This window comes from Argiope bruennichi, chromosome 8 (genome assembly GCF_947563725.1).
Source record: "Argiope bruennichi chromosome 8, qqArgBrue1.1, whole genome shotgun sequence".
Lineage (NCBI taxonomy): Eukaryota > Metazoa > Arthropoda > Arachnida > Araneae > Araneidae > Argiope > Argiope bruennichi.
The window spans coordinates 131,604,358-131,622,935 of NC_079158.1; the positions used below are offsets into that span (position 1 = coordinate 131,604,358).

At 30.0% G+C, this 18,578-nt stretch overlaps 1 protein-coding gene across 2 annotated transcripts in view; it reads left to right on the forward strand.

Moving 5' to 3' along the window:
• The window catches only part of LOC129980902 (host cell factor 2-like), a 111,241-nt gene that overhangs the window by 25,654 nt on the left and 67,009 nt on the right, over positions 1 to 18,578 (forward strand). The window contains exons 1-2 of one of the 2 annotated variants that reach the window (XM_056091376.1): positions 502 to 589; positions 4,221 to 4,375. In XM_056091376.1, the coding sequence (XP_055947351.1) occupies positions 4,225 to 4,375 (151 nt within the window). In that variant the 5' untranslated portion in view covers positions 502 to 589; positions 4,221 to 4,224. Of the gene's footprint in view, positions 1 to 501; positions 590 to 4,220; positions 4,376 to 18,578 lie in introns of those variants that run through there. The other variant, XM_056091375.1, reaches the window with a different exon arrangement.

The window sequence follows — 18,578 nt, forward strand, 5'->3', positions numbered from 1 at the left end:
AAATAAATTTTCTGAATAATTAACTGTTTTGTGAGCAGGATTGTAACTGGCCTTATTTTATTTTCCTTCTGTGTAAAATTTAACAGAAGTAAAATTGTAATAAATCAAAAAATGAAATGTTTTTCAAAATAACTTCAGATAGTGCATTTATTTATGTTCTTATTGTTTTAAAAATTATAATACACTACAACAAATAGTTTAAAATTTGCGAATGTTTTTTGCTGGCAGATATTGATAATTTTCTAATTCAGATTCTGCGTTTAAAAATTGGTCACTATTTGCTATGTGTACATTCTTGCCGGATAAACAATGCGAAGTAACAATACTTTTATATCTGGCTGTTGAGAGCGGAAGAGATAACAATCACTCTCACTCTCAGTTTGTAATCTAATTTTAGTGACAGTTACTGCATATTTCTGGATGAACTCTCCGAATTGATACTTTATCAGCAATGTTTGAAATGTTCAAAAGTTATTTCATTCACTCCCATAAGAGAAGTGGGTTTGGTCTTTCTGGCAGCGGCTGTTGGCTCGAAATACACAGCGGCAAGTTCCATGTCGTCGAAAGGAACAAATATTCCGCACTAGAGGTAAAGTAATTCTGTACATTTAAAATACAGCGTAGCACGTTAAGTTCATATTTATGGTTGATTCATCCCTTCGACTTGATCTCGATTACTTTTTATTGCATTTCAGTGGTAAAAACTTTATGACCTCTTAGATTGTCCATAATGCGCCGCCAAAAATCACTGCAGAATTTTTTAAAAAATTCAGTAAGATTAAAAAAAAAAAAAAAAAAAAAAAAAAAAAAAAAATTCGAAACAAAATGTGAACATTTTATTTTAAACTTCCTTATAAAGAAAAAAGAAGTATAGTTATTTAAATTTCTGTCTATTGTAGTAAGGTGATGTAAAAATTCAAATTTTCGTGTAAATAAATAGTTGATTCAGAGTTTCAATATTTGGTGCATTTCCCCACTGTCAGTCCCGAAATTCAACTTCTGTTTTTGTGAACGTGTCTTCTAGCTCATCTGGCACACTTTCGCATGTTATTTTGGCTTCTTTTTGTGTATTTATGTTGAATTTTCAATCATATTCTAGAGTATGAGTTATTTATAATTATATTTTAACGGAGTTGCCAAAAGAATAACTTAAATTGTCTCTCTATTTCACCCATTTCCAATAATAATTTTTTGCCCTTTTGTATAATGTTTGCTAAATTCATTTACAGGTGCCATTTTCCCCCAGTTCCTTTTGATCTGAAAATACCTACATTGAAAAGCTCTTTCTTCTGTAAGGTGTCTTTTAACGTCTGAGGAATTTTAGCTGATTTAATATATAAATATCAACATCATTTGAGAGCTTTATTTTAATTCTAATCAAATGAGTTTAGTCGGAATAGAAAATAAGGGAATCTTTAATATAGATTTTGTATTCGACTGCACATCATTGCCTATGAAATGTTCAATGTCAACGAAATCAAAAACTAAGTTAAACAATTGATTTTATTTGTTCCTTCGGGAAAACCCGCTGCAGTGCTCGCCAGCTTTAATCAGTGAATCGATGTAGATAAATCTAGAAATATCTACTTCACTTTACAATTTTTTGATGGAAAAACATCCATTTAGTTCCCACTCAGCTACTAAGCCGATTCAGAAATCCATTGTTTCATATCAATACTCACAACGGTTACTAATGTCCTACCGTCTTTCTCATGAGAAATATGCGTGGTATAAAATATATCTCGCCAATTTCAGAGCCAGTATTTTTACTCTGATGTAATATTGTAAGTTGGCTACAACTGAGCCAGTTTCTTTCTTTTTTCCTTCTTTTGTTTGTTGGGGCTAAATTTCACAAATAATATATTAATGCTAAGTGTTTTTAAGATCAATTTTTTTAAAAAAAATCTCTGTCCCAGATTTTTGAGGATTCAAGCATAACCAATCTAAACTTGATAGCTGTTACCAAAAGGGTCATTGACAATTTGGCAAGATTAGCTTCCCCATAAATTTTATTTTCACGATTTATTCACGACGGTTTATTTTCACGATTCTTGGTTTCTGATTTGGAAACATGCCAAATTGTTCTTCTGGGAGATGTTTTCTTTTTTCACTGATTGATTCAGCGGTAAAAAACATCTGGAAAAGGCAATACAATAAATTAAAAATCGATCAAGGAAAGTATTTTGATTATTTTTGTTTTAATTTAGAGAGAAATGTTCGAATAATAATCTAAAAAAAATTGGAAAAAGGTAATGGAAATAGAATGTCGGATGCACAAGTTTCAGTTTTATTTCAGTTCAAATTAATATTTTTTTTTCTTGAAAAGTGATTCATTTTTCAAAATGTCTTAAAATTCGTTAAATTATGTCAGAAGTCTAAAACAGATTTCTTTAGAATGACAATTGTCGGTGCAATTTTTTTTTCTTTACAGTTATTTGAAGACATACTTCTGAGAAGTAAGTTCGAAAATCATCCAAAATATCAAAAAACATTATATAAAAACCTTTCTTCAAATCATGACTGCCTGTAGGGTCAAGTGCATGACCGTCAGGGCAATAGATTTGTCTGGGCATTGGCGAATCACAGACATACAGAGATAACACGCGAATATTTTCTTCCATAAATGTAGATTGTGGTTTGAAATATTGCATTTTATTATAAATCATTGCACTGATGAGTCCTAAAAATAATTATATGACGGAAGTTTTATTTTTAAATTTTTATATTTATTTTACAGTGTGTCAATTCAAATATACATCCATAAAACAGTTTGGAAGAGAAATTATTGACATTTTTATTGCAAGTGTGCAAGTAGTAAAAGTGTTTTTAATTTGAGTGATTATTTTTATTTATTTATTCTAATTTATATCTTACTCTAAAGGTATTCAGAATTCCAAAAATCGGGCTTTGTTAGAAATATAATAAGGGAAGAATATTCTGAGATTAAAAAAATGACTGGATTTTTGGCAAATAATCGTAAAATCAGTTGCGATTATGAATCACAAATGAATGTATCAGCAAATATATTGCACAATGAGTCTAGTTTTAACCTATAAATTTACATTCGCGCTCTTTTTGCAGTTATAGCCAAACCTCGCTTAACGAGTGCCTCCCGTAACGTGTAATGCGCATAGCGATCAAAACAAATGAGCGGTTTTTTGTAGAGCGAGTGACGTCACATGGAACATCAAGCCTCTATCTCGACTATCAGTTTGTGCTTGTCGTTTGTCCCTTCATTTTGCACATGGGGAACGCTTTGGCCGGACAGCACTATTGGACGCGCCATTGAGAGATTTGAGCGAGTGCCCATGGAGCCTGTTCCGAACAGAGATAGTTGCAATTCAAAGGTGGATAACAATGACATCGATTTGCTGGAGGAAGATCTGACTACTGGCGAATTGCATTCTGTGCCACAGCAGGAAGCTGCTGGAGAGATTTCGCCGGGAGAGAAAACAGCCTCCGCAGGACAGAAACTTTTCAATAAAATAAGAGAAATGTTGAATCGTGTATTGAGAAACGTCACTCTGCATTGAGATATTTATTTCTCAAATTATGATTTAAAGGCTTCTGTGATGTGAAAATAGTTGCCAAATATCTATTAGGGCCAGTTTTCTTCTAATCTCCTTTCCACAAATATCGGAATTCAAAGGCATCGCCTAACTTCATGATCCCAGCTAATAGATATTTCCAGGGCCCGACTTAGCCTAATTGGGGTCCGGAGCAAACACATTTTTGCCCCCCCCCTCACCTTCACCGCTTCAGTAATGAAGAACCGAACTTTATGGAAATATTTAAATTTTTCACTTCATTATAGATATATAACAAGAAAATTGACTAGAACCTAAAAAGCTATAAAGCCCCCTCTCCCCTCCAACGGTCAGACGAAATACCGTTCTGTCCATTTTATTGATTTTCTGACAATTCTACTTATTTTTATTCGTTGTAAAATATTTTGTTTAAAAAATGTTTATTAAAGAATGAAACGTAAAATAAACTTTTTGTAAGTAATTGCTTCAGTGGTTTAATTTCATTGTTTCGGAATCAAGTTTCTGATAGGAATGTTGATATTTTATATAAGAGAAAGAATGCTTTCAAAATTGATTTATTATCCTAGTGTTTCTAATATTTATATTTGTATCTTGTTTCGCATCTTTACTCCACGCTACTTGGTATATATTTTATTTATTTGTGAGTGTCTAAAAGGGTCTTCCTTTGTTTAGGGCTATGTGGTCTAATGTCCAGGTGTCCGATGGCTGTCCAGCGCCCAGCTCGCGTTCCAAGCACGCCATGTGCGTCTCTCCGACTGGCTCCATCTATCTGCTAGGGGGAAGAAGCGCTAACCTGCCTTTGAAGGACCTCTGGAGGTTTGACCCAGGTGAGGCAAACATGTGCTCATTAGTGTACGTAGATCAGCTTTGTCAAGTCATGCCCGAGGGAGCTGCTCTCCCTTGATGGCTGTACTATCTACAAAATTGTCAATGGGGAGCTTTTTCATTATAAAGAATACATATTTTATTATTAATACTGTGAACTACCGAAAATCCGCGGAATTGCGTGGCGTGGCTATCATATAAAAGCAAATTCTGCGGGTAAGCTGTAAAATGTCCTGAAAAGGATACGAATCAGCATTAAAATGAGCATATTTTATTTGTAGCACACAGAGCCTGCACATATAAATGAATAATAATAATAATAAAAAAAAAAAAAGTTGGACTGCAGGCTTGCATGACTTCACCGTTTGATAATTTCGCACTACATTATACCTTTAAAATAAAATTCAGAAAAAAGACAATTCCAAAAATAAATCAGTTCTTGATTTGATTTCAGTAATACATAAATATAAATTATAAATTTAAAGAACATTAAGATGATATTGCCCGATTTCAAAAAAGAAGAAAAAAAAACAAAAATCTTGGACACTTATACAAGGTCACAAAAATAACTTTTAAATTTAAGAGAAAAGTATTTAATACTTCGTGTGATGTCCTTTGCTGCTATAACAGCTTTTAATCCCTTATTCATCGAAAGGACCAACCTTTCAGTGATGTCTGTCCCATATTGTCTGAAAAACACTTTTTTTGCGCATTTTTATTCTTTTATTTCCTTCTCTCGTAATTTTTCCTCCATAAACACTCACAAAAGCTCTATAGGATTCAAATCAGGACTCTGTGAAGGATGGGGTAGTACTTTTAGTACATTATATAATAACCGTTCTTTCATGATGCGAGGCATCATGCTCAGGATTGTTATCTTTAATCAAGGAATAGTTTCTATTTAAATTCAATTTTCCAGCAGTGCCTGGTAAATTCTGCTTTTGAATATTCAGATACACCATTTTGTCCATCGCCCCTTCGATGAAACTAAATTTCCAACTCTGCTAGTTTCCATTGCATTCCATACCATAAATCTACCACCATCATTCATGTTTAACAGTTGCTTTTATATTTGCTAGTTTTAGTGCCGTACTTCTCTTTGCCACTCAAAGCGGCCGTCGGATCCAAACAAATTAAATTTTGACTTGTCAGTAAAAATAACAGAAATCTTCGGGTTTTCCAACATAGTGTTTAGCACATTCAAGACGTTTTTACACATTACATTGCTTTTCTTTAATTACATCATTGTAATAAATGCTTTTAACTGTGTAGATATTGTAGAAAGTAATTCACAGTTTAATAAACATTTTTTAGAAATCTTACACAGTTCTGTTTTTATTGTTTTATGCACCTCCTTCATTGCCTGTCATCACGGATAAAATTTCTCTTTTAATTTGAAATAGGAAGTGATTAAATCTCAACTTATCCAGTAACGTGTTTGCTGAATCGAAATTATTCCTTAAAAATATAAGAACAAGAGGAACAATCATCAATTTCTCGAAGTTCTATATATTTTGCAGAATATATTTGAGCCGTTTATTTTGAAAATGGGCAAGTCCATTTTTTTTGTTATTGCGACATATTTAAAGGTAATAAATAAATAATAAATTTATAAATTATTATTAAATAATATTTAAATAATAATATAATTATTATTAAATAATATTTATTATTATTAAATAATATTTATTATTAAAAATAATATTTATAAATTATAAATTTTAATAAATTTAAAAGTATTGGTAAGTATTAATAGATATATTTTTTGTATTTTGTGGTACCAGATAATGTAAATTTATAATCCAATAGTGTTTACAGTGTTGACAAAAAAAAAGTTTTATTATAACTAAATGGCCTTGTCTCTCTTTCAAAATTAATGAATTATTGTAAACGTTCATTTAATTGAGAAATATTTCAGTTGCATCAACCGTTTTTTTAATAATAAAAACAAAATATTATTCAAAAATTTATAATTATTTATTCATTTGATAAAAAGTGAAACAAAGCAAACAATATTCTTGTCTTAACATTTTAAAATGTTTATGATGAACAGAAGGTATGTATGGTAATAAATATATCATGTTCATGCATTTTTCAGATGTAATGGATCTCCTTTTTTCATACATAAAAGATAATTTTATATTTCTGAAATTGCTTGGTCTTCCTCGTTGTGGTGGCAAATCGACAGTTTTAAATTCAGCATCTCGTTCTATCGAAGTTTTGTAGAACATTTTATATGGTGCATCCCTTGTAAATCTGATTTAGCATATAGTTAAACAATTCATGGCTTCTCCATCGGTATTTTTTTTTTAAACCGCTTTCTCTAGAGATTGGATTGAAAATAAATATACACGTTTCATTTCATGTATTAAACATTTATTATGTTTTCGACAATTTCGTATTACTTTATAGTAATCCTGGGAAATATACAAGGAACTGGTATTCCGGATTGCCAGTTCTACTACTCCAAATCGTTCGGTAAAATTGATCAATGATTGATCAAAAATTTGTGATCAATGATGTTTATTTCATTGTCACTGGACTGAATAATCGGTAATGGAAGTAAATATTATTATCGACACACAAAATTAAGATATACTTTTTATTATTTATGAGATACTGTACAACCACCGATTTTCATTATCAAAGATAGATAGATAGAAAAACCCTAGATTTCACACTTGATATCAAACGACCCACTTCGCTTCACCATACAGCAACCGGAGCTAAATTTTGCCGTAATATATTAGGTCAAAAATAATTTCAATCTAAGATGGACTTGCACGACTTTCAAAATAAACAGATTTTCAATACTGATAAGAATTAAAATTTCCATCTCCAAAATACTAGAATCTGATTTTTTTTTTTACTTTAAATTACTTACGCATAAAAAGATCATAACAACTTTTATCTATAACTACCATTATCTCCATTTTTTTCAAAAATGGACTTGCCCTACTTTCAAAATAAACGGCTCATTTCATTATTTACATCAGAAGTTATTCAATAATAATTTCTCATATTTAATAAAAAGGAGGGGGGGGGGGAGGGATTCAGCGCTCTGCAATAGAAAGCGAAACATATGACTGGAAAAGCGATACAATAAATGTGTTTTAAAATGTGCGGACCTTAAAAGCTCTTCATCATGTTAAAATTTAGAAAGTTTTTTTTAATATAAATTTGAAAAATAAAGTTACATGACAAAAAAATTGATATTATTGAATATATATAAGTTTAAGATGAAGTAAAAATGATGTTTGTGTTGTAATATTTACGAAATTTGTCACAGAAAAGAATGAAATTTTTGTTTCATTTTCAATTAATTATTTCAAACTAGCAGTACCCGCACAGCGTTGCCCGTGACATAACATCCAAGAGAAAAAATTAGCTTTAAACTTAAGTCTAGCCTCCTCTCGATATGACATGAGCATGCCACGCAACATAAAACAAACATAAAAATATATTTAGAAATAATCAAAAATAATTACAAAACAATTTTTATAGCACACCTTCGGAAATATTTAGACTGTTAAAAAGGTAAAAATATGATAAGTTCATAGACAAAACAATTCACTAAAAATTTACAACAGAAAAGCTGTTTTAAAATTTAAAAATATACAATTTAGTCATTGTATCCACTGTTCCACACTTGTTTATCAACTCTATAATCTGATATGAAAATAATATTAAGCTTGTTTTATAATATTTCTTTGTAAACTATATTGGTTGTTTTTCCTCCTGGTTCCAAGATGAAAAGATTTTGTTTGGGTGTACCTTTAGAAACTGCCACATAAAATAGTCCATGAGAAAAACATTGTTTGCTTAAGTCAGCATTCTCTCTCTGTAATTCAATTAAAGTGCGATTCAAAGAGAGGCGGTTACTTCGCTCAACAGAAGTAACTGCTTCCCTAAATGTGGACATTCTTTCTCTGATATTCGCTAACGGAACGTTTCTTTCTCTACATTTTCATTCTCGCGCAACAAATGAAACATTTTGGCATTTAATGTGCTCTGACCAAGGTTGGATTTCCTATTTTTTGGAGTAATGAGTTTTGAATAGCTGTTTAAAATCAGGCGTATACAAAGAAATATATCGCATGTGCATGCCACAGCTCTTGCTATTTACGCATGCGCAGTTTGAGGTTTTCGCACATGCGCGGATAAGTGCAAAGTACAGATACTGCTGTTTTACGCATGCACAAATTATAGTAGGAAAAAAGTTAAAATAGCAGTTATAAAACTATTTTTTTTTATTTTGAAATGATTTCAATATACTAAAACATTCACCAATAAATGCCCTACAAATGATACAAATATCTCCAATATCAGTTAAATATTTGTCGAGTGTTTCACTTTCAAACATACAGATGCTTTCAGAAGACTTCATTTTATACTATGTATAGATTAAAAATCTCTTCTGCGGTGCTTATTTCTTCTGTTTATTGTATAAATGTGAATACAATGTTTGAGGGCTCTAATCTAAACCCTGTAGAAGACACGCAGACTCGTTTATTTTTATTATTATTAGAAATGAGCCAAATTTAGTAGTTATTTGGTTCAACGAGGTTAATAATAACTAAAAATTTCTATTGAGTAATTTGTGCAACTTAATTTTATTGGTTTCTTCAGCAAAATATTTTTAAAATTTAAATTTTCATAGGCGTACAATCCATAGCATTTTGGAAGCCTTATACCGTTCTGTTCATTATGCTGTATATTTCCCTAATTTTCTCTGCATATTTTTATACAACTATGTAGATCACAAGAACGGACAGCAGAGTTTAAAAGTAGGACTCTTTAAATAATTTTCTTGATTCTGAAGTTAAGCTTTAATTGTAAGTGCTACAAAATTTCAATTTTTTTTTTAAGCATCCCCTGAATCCTATTAAACAGGGCAAAATAAGAGGAATCTTCATATATTGGTCATTGGCGACAGAAAAACAATCAGAATAAAATATAGTAGTGATAATGAAGATGGTTAGTTTCACTTCAACAATAAAAAGTATTACTGTAAAATACATTTAAAATATTTTTCATTAAGTTTGATAACTCTAAATCAAGCAGTCTGTTCTGTAGAACATCAACACGCGCGAAAGCGTGCCCCCCCCCCCACACACACACTTACTATATTTATTTTAATTATTATAAGAGATAAGAAATTAAAATAATTAAACTACAGAATTTTGATGTAATGTCAACTTTCCCTAAAATCGAATAAGTTATTCATGCGCGCAATGGTGAAAATTTTCCTGATTCAATAAAAAGAAGGGCGACAGCTTTGGCTTGATTAGGCACGTGAACTTCATTAAATTATTTAAGTTTCTAATGGAGCTTTTAAAGTGATCGGAAACCCCCTGTTGATTAAAAAACAGTTTTGAAAATAAGTTCGTGAAAATGTTAGAAAGGTAATTCATTGATAATAATATAAACCCATTGTAAATTCTGATTTTCAGTAATTGTTTTGCTCGTTTATTCAGTGTCTTTAATTTATGGGAAAGCGGCATTCTGAACTCTTTTTTATTTTTCAGTATTAGTTAATGTCTTTGAGTTTGATATTATGTATTCTTTATCTTTCTAAAGAAGAAGCTCTGTAATCATTTTTAAAATCACCTCCCGAATGTTAGATTTGTTAAATTCCGTATAATTAGATACTTCTGATGACATTACAGTATTTTAATATTTCCAGAACTTAGTGATTAAATTATCATTCAATTCTAACACATTTTGTTTCTGTATGAGTGGCATAATATAGTTTAAGTATTTTAGAGGGAAAAATCGATTATAAAATACATATAATGATGAATTATAAAATATTAACATAAGCTGAAAAATTCGTTAAGACCACTCTTTTGCTAGTGTATTTTATATCAATGGAGAAAAGCAGCTATATTTGAGTTTTTTTTTTTTTTTTTAAGTATCATTCTTTGAACTACAGGTGAAATGGTTAGTACATTTTTAAAGTAAGAATTGATAGGGATTTTTTTATTTAATTAATATGCCACATTTATCTAATGTATGTGATAATAAAGGTGAGATGGAATAAAAAAAACATGAAAAATCAACATAAAAGGAAGGATTCATATAAGGGATGACTACTGCTACTGTCCTAACAGCTGTTTTATTCATATTGCCTTGTACTTAGTAAAATGCATTGCCTGACATTTTTCTTAATTGATTTTTCCCCCCTCCCACAACCGTCCTAGTTCGTAAGAACCCACCATTCGATTTGGCGGTTTTTCACTTTTGTCTCTTGATTTTGAATCGTGCTGAAGATTTCTCTGTTATAGATATATAACTTTATAAGATAGGAAAATGTGTTTTCCTGGTTTTGACTGATACCCTCAATGAAGATATTATATCAGCGGATCCTGATTTCGACACCAAGGCTTACTTCTATTCTTAACGCTTCAACGCATCTAGCACTCACTTTGTGAATTGAGAATTTACATCCTTGTATAAGGTGAAATCAGAAAGTCGATGCAAAAGTCGTCAAAACGTAAAAAGCTGGTAGAAATATTCAAAACTAAATTCATAATATGGTGAATGCTTGAGAATTGTTTTGCGTTTGTATAGACGGTCGTCCTGCACCTATTCGGCTAAATATATCTAGCCAAGTCCTTGAGTCAATGATTTTTGGTAGGGAGGGGATATAACATCTTTTGTTAAGAGAAGTGACTTTGGAGAACCATGGTAGTTAACATCTACAGTAAATGTCCGGCTGTCTCCGATTTTGGAGTATATAAGTAACTTCCAGAGAAACCGGTCATATTTATGTTTCGTTGGGAGGATAACATCCATGAACCAGCCGAGGAAGCGGAAAACAACTCGTTGTTAAAACGAACATCAATCTATTAATTTTTCAGTTATGCTGAAGGCTCATGAAATAATGTATAATCTTTTTCCTCTGGTTCATATTCCTCGACCACGCTGGCACTTTATCCACAAGGCCAATGGTGAGGCTGATTGTGTCTTAATTTCTTCATCGCGCTTCTGCGATTATAGCTTTGACTTCCAGATTTCTAATTAAAAAAACACACACCCATATTTCCTTCATTTTAATGCATTTGTAAAACCGTGTCTTTAAGAAGTTTTTAATACTTAATATTCTGAATCTTTTCTTCTACTCCTAGGGCAAGCTTCATTGTTCACTCGGAACAACGCTGCCTCAGAATTGATAATAGAAGCGGCAAATAATCTGCTTTGAGAGCGAACGGCGTGATTTTATTTACCTTAACAGCAAGTAGATTATATTATTTAAAAATGTCTCATTTCATTAGAAATAATAAGGAAATGGGAATGCAATTCATTTAGCCTCGTTTTGTCCCCTGGCCCATTAATATTTCTCTCTCGAAACACTCGCCGTATTGTTAAAATGGCGTCCTCTCTCTCGCGGGCCTATTTGTCATGTTTGGGAGCGTGCAGTTCGCATTTAATTGAAAGAATCCATTAGGCACTGTTGTTCGACGGAAGAGAGTTTATTTGAAATGAGCTGGTGCATCCGGTGTTTCTCAGGCCGAAATTATTCTTTTTTATTCATGAAAAATTAACTTATTTCATGAACTACCTCAAAAGCTTCATTAAAAATATGCAATTATTAATAAAATAATAAATTATTTCTTATATTTCAATATATGTGAGCAAAAGTTGAATTGTGTTATAATAGAGTTAAACTATCACGAATCAAATTTGCATGCATGCAAGTGATATTTTAAATACAAAATATTCGTTTATATATTAAATATTAGCTGCCTTTGCCGACCAGCCGGTTTGCCAGTATTAATGATCACTAAAATTTTCAATTAAATATTTTATATAACTTGGTCTTTTAATAGCTTTTTCCCAAAATTACTTTTAAGCTTCACATTTTGATATATAATTCAGTCATACTATTATGTAGGCCTTAAACAATTCTGTTCATTGTACTACTTGTCTCTGTCTTTAATTTTCTGTCAGCACCCGTGAAATTTCATCTTTACACTTGAATGGAAATTTTCAATTGCAATGAATATAAAGACATTTTTTACTGAAACCAACCATGTCTTTTTTTTTAAAAAAAAATATGGAAATTGAAAGCAGAGTCGTTTGGCATTGACGTTGTATGTGCACTCCAGAATAATTTTCGTAATTTATATAATTTCTTAAAGAATTCATCAAAAAATTTTCTCATTCATCGTAAAATTCAATTTTTAGTTTTACTTTCAAAATATTTAAATGTTGCAAATAAAAATATTTTATTTCAGTCAATAAATTTACTTATGAAAAAATTATGAAGTATAAATGTTACACAGTCCTTTTGTCCTAAGGAATCATATTCTGCGAAATACTCTACACACTTAAACTTTTAAATAAATAAAAAAAAACTTTTTTTATCAACTTTTAAATAAATTGATATGTTTATTAAACCATGTTTGCTTTAAATAAAGCTTGATTTATTGAATTAATAATGTAGATATAGAAAAAAAAATCAAGAAAACTTTGTCCTGCATTTATTTTTTAGAAAATATTATATTTCTTATTTATTTCATTTCACAGAGACACGTGCTGAAAATTAAAATTTTCTAAGTGTGCAGTAATGATTAACTTATTTCTTAATTTGAGTTTTTGTCATTAGGATGGCAACTCGTGTATAAAAACTAATATTTTCCCGTGCACGCATAACGTGCTTGTGCAGGTTAAATTGAATTTTTATTTTGAGCGGAATAAATTATTGAAAAATATGATTAAATTATTTATTAAAAAGTTCATTAAAAATAGAAATTTAATTTGTTGGTTAAAATATTAGTATCATTGAAATAAATATATCTTATCTTATAAATATATCTGAAAGAATATCTTTTGACCTTCAGTATGATGTAAAAATCCTGTTTGTGCTGTTATACTTTTGGAAAGTGTAGCGGATAATAAAAAAATCTGATTAAAAATGAAAAAAAAAAAAAAAAAAATTGCTCCGAGACACACTTACACACACGCGCGCGCGCGCGCACTCACGCACGCACACAAACCCTGCCAAAGCAATGTCTGCATGTTACAATTTATAATATTGCGTTGTGTCAATATAATAATATAGTGCTGATTAATGAAACTTCAGTTTCTTTCATTCTTCATTAAAATAAAGAAAAAAGGGAACCGACATGATAATGCATTTAACAAGTAAGAGTAAGTAGTTTTAATAAATCATGAATTTAAAATCTGATATCTTGAAAAAATTAATTTCGTATATGAATTACATAATTTTTTTATTTTTATTTTAGTAGTATTATTGGGAGATTTAATTTAAATATGCACTAAAATTTTAACAATAGGTACGTTATATAACTAAAATTAATCATTCAATTTAATATATCAAAACTAAAAAAAGAGACAAAAAATAGTCATTCCAAAACGAGTAAAACTAATATTAGTTAACAACAAATATTATGGAGCGTGAATTTATTTGCGGACGGATGATGTAATGCATTAAGAATTTTATAAAAGGTCCTGTTCATGTTTAAATAAAAGAAAAATATGTCATTATATATCATCATTAATATAAACTCAGTGTAAAAATAACCAACACTTAGGTACAACACTGTGTTTCTGAATATTAAAATTCCAACTAATTATCTTTTATTTCTAAGTATTCTATTTCGTAAGCCAATTGAATGCAGGAATTTTTAAATCAATTCAAAATACTGTTCATTTACAAATTAAAAAAAAAAAAAAGGAAAGAAACTGTTTAAAAATTTGTAAAGTACAATATATAATCCAAGCACGTAATATGAAATAAATTGGAGTAATAAAATGTATCCATTAAAAATAATCTTTATTCGAAATAAAAAATAATATATTGTAATAAAAAATATATATAATAAAATTGGACTTTCAGTTCTCAGATTTGAAGAATTGAAACTGAATGAGTCAAAATAATTTCAAATGATGGTTGATATTTTCAGTACAAAAAAAAAAAAAGAACTAAGAAAATTTGGCAGAAAGAATTTTGTGCGAAATTTTGTTTTTTAATGGGCCAACTAAAAAATTTCCAAAATGCATAGTTGTTTATTTTAACGTAACTCTCACAAAAACTCAAAATACAAAATCCTCATGTGCTGGACATGGAAAATGAAAGTCTGCTTGCGCGTCACTTCCTCATTTTCGTGCTAAAGAGAAGGAGAATAATGCCTGCGAGCATCGAGGAGACATTTTCTGCTGGTTTCAAATGTGTGTTGCAGAGCGCATGCCTCCATTTCTTTCAATGCACCGGAGGGATGACGCACTTCTGCCTTCTTATGCATTTGATATGCGTAAACTAATAAAAAAAAGAAAGAAAAAAATCTATTGCGTTTTTAAAAAATTTCGCAAGAAAGTTTCTCGGTTAAAATTATTTCTTCAGTAAAATGCTCACGCCAATTTAATTTTTCTAATAATGCATCATGTTCTGAAATGGATTGAGTGAATGCAGGTTTTAGGATAGAACACATTTTTGAAGGACAAAAGAAATACCCGATAAGTGTATATAATTTTCAAGCACGATAGTCAGTAGCTTGTTTTAAAAGTATTAAAATTCACAATGAATAGATCTCCACTAAGTTTTGTATCAGTAAGAAACGTTGTTTCGGCAGAAAACGAATAAATGGAAGAAAAAAAGGAAAAAGGTTTTGTGTTTTTCAGAAGTGATAAAAAGATGAAGATACTATTCCCATAATGTGACTATATATTTTCGTCAAATGATTCCATTTGAGAATTTTAATGTCAAAAAAGAGAGATTGGGTCAAATTTTTAAAAATTTATTGAAAGACAATAAACTTAAAAAATAGGAGAGCTTTGAAAATTATTTTCATTTTTTCTAGTGAATAAACAGCTAATGAAAGAGTGTTTGGTATTACTAGAAATACTGACGTGGGAAATATGAATAGGAAATGTCACAAAACAAAGTATCATTATTACTTAAAGCAGTTTGGCGGCTCCACTTACTAATGAGATGAGAACATCAGAAGCATCCACCTATTTAAAATATCGCCTATTTTGGAGGAACAGGTGGCTAAAGAAATATCTATCAATATATATGTAAACCATAAAGTATATTTTTCACACACAAAGAGATTTCTTTTAGAAAACGAAATGGCTGAAATTGAACATAAAGCTAATGCACTTGTTCAACAAGCCAGAAAATTTTCACTATTGACAAAATCTAATGAGTTTAGAAAAGCTGTTAGTGAAAAATAAAGAATTCAAATAATTTTGAAAAAATTTGTGAAAAGAAATTTTTATTTACATCTCTGTTTTATAATAAAGATGCGTGCATGCATACGGGCTAAGCTGAGTGACAAACGTGGCACACATATGTGTTCTGGAGGTTGAAAATTGCACAGGTGAGCGATTTTTAAAGTGCGAACTCACTACGATTGATGGACTCTGGAAAATAGAAGAAAAGGATTGGAAATGACTAACCCTATAGATTTTACAAAAAGTTCTTCTATCATGAAAACTAGGATGCAGATTTATAGTTGAAAAAAAAGTTACCTAATCGAACATTTAAAAAAATTGTCTGTAGATTCTAAAAACTGATGAAACGTCCTAGAACTGACTTTAAAAAGGCGTCAATACCCTCTGTATAATTGGGTGTATAAAAATATATTATCGTTCTAAGTACTAAAAAAAAATTACTTCGTTATTGTAGTAAATTGAATTTTATGTTGAATTTCTAATTAATAAGCATCTGTGATATTACATTAAACGTAAAAACATTCTGATGCACTTTTGACTTGAATGCTGAGTGGTTCCATTTATGCGCTCATGGTTTTAAAAAACGTATTGTGGTGGCGGGAAACTTTTCTTGTGATGGTCACTTTCGTTTCCTCACAAATTATTTTCCGTCGGGCCCACGTTGGGCGCCAATGTGGTGGTATGTCGATTATTATGATCCATGCAGGAAGCAACAGGACGAATGTTTTTAGGAACATTTCTTTTAATAATCACATTCACACACTAAACAAACACAAAGACAAGACATTCACGCGCGCGGCTTCACAGTTCAGCATCACATCTCATTCCCATTACAATCGCAATGCACTATGGGATGGCCTAATCAAGCATCGCCATCTTGTATCCAAAAGAGAAGATACGACTAATGCAACTGCTACAGTATTTGGTTTTTGCAAAAATGTTTTGTAATATGTGAAATTCGATCTTTTCCTTTTCAAATTAAAGTTCAAATTTTATCGGAAATGATAGAAAATTAAGGAAATGCATAATGCAATAAGTAGAATATGTAAGCTTTTAAAATGGTATGAGTTGTAGGACTTTCATAATTTAGAGCTCAAAATATTTTGCTAAAAAACCCATTAATGCAAAGTTACTTAAATTATTAATCGACAGTTTTAGCGACCGTTGATCTCTGCAAATTAGCTGGTCCCCATCGGCGGCTGGTATTTAATAAAATTAATATGATATTTCAGATTTATTTACGTATTTTTATTCTTTTTTTTTCAAGGAATTGAAATGTAACGTAATAACGATATATGTATTTTTTCTTAATACTTCTAATTGTATTGTAATGAAATAATTTTAAATATTGCATTGAAAGTTATCGAATAATATTTTTCAAATGATGCTTGTATAAAAATAATTTTTAATAACTTTGTTTCAATATTAATGAAAAATATTTAGCAATTATTAGTTATATTTATTATGTGTATATTTTTATGCAATTATGTACTTAGTTCATAGTATTACTCTGCTTTTTTAATAGCTTTACTTTTAAAAACAAACACGTTAATTTTTTTTATCTCTAAATATAAAGGAATATTTTACACAATGATTATGTTATAATATCACCATTCATGAAAAGTTGTAATAATTTCCTTTTGCACAAAATGTGTTTAAAATATATTTCAAAATAACCTCTCACAGAATATGTTAAAGATGCTGGAAAATACGGTGTAAATAGTCCCTTTCGGTTATCCAACATTGATACTTTATGAAGTCTGCAAATTATGAGTAGAAAATAATCTCTACATAAGAAAATGACCTTCTTTTCCTTTTTTTTAAATACGGGATTACAAAATAATGAAAATGAAGCGAAAATGTGAAAAGAAAATCAAAGTAAACTCAGTTTATGGCACCCATAAGATTGCTAGCAGATGATTTGAAGATTTTATGTATTTCTTTAATATAAGATTGTCTTTTATTTAATACCGTTTGAGCTGACTTAACCGAAACTTTTTATTTGCCTATTATATACTTAAGAAATCATTTTAATTTCTATTTAAATGCACATTATTTTAATCATAATATAAATTTAGCAATTGCAAATGTGTAAAAAAGACTAAACCAATTCTGCTTCAATAGAGACACCAACAAATTCGAATGATGCCGAACATTTTTAGTAATATTATATCTTCTATAATGCTGAAATCATAGAGACAGTAGTGGCCATTGGCGACCAGTTGGTTCACGTATTAAGTTTACTTTCAGTAATCTCTTTTGTGTAATTTATTATTCATGATTTCCTCATGACAGTTATTTCAGCATCAGATTTTGACAGCTTTGTTGATTTAATAGAATAACACCTGCTCTATTCATTGTATATATGAGCCATCCTAGTCGAATTATATCCCATATCATCATCTTGCTTAAAAGCATAATTGCCCGTTTCATCTGTTTTCTAATTTACGCAGTGCAATTTCATATTTATTGTCATGTAATCTGTTTAGATACTAAGCAGAAACCTTCCGCCTTAGCTTTCAATAATGGAAAGAATATCACATGATTAAATATTTGATGAAAAATGAAAATGATTTCGATTTCAGTGCTGCATTGTAATCTGCTGAAAATAAGGCAAGAAAGTATTTTATAAAAATTGCCGAAATGATGGGAAAAATCTCACGACTATTAGATTGGTATTTTAATATATATATATATATATATATATATATATATATATATATATATATATTATTTTAAAGTTCTGTAAAAAATAAAGTATCGATTCATTTTTAATTAATTAAAATTTAAAAAAAAGATGCATATTCCCATCTTCCAATGTATATCTGTGCCAAATTTAGCAGCTTTTTATACCAAGAGCGCCAACATACACATACATTCATCTTTATTAGTAGCACAGATGCGATTAAAATTCTAATTTACTTACGATATTTCTATTAGTTTTAGATATTTCTGTTTGTTTTGTTATTTCACGATTTCCTTTATTTATTAATTTTTTTTATG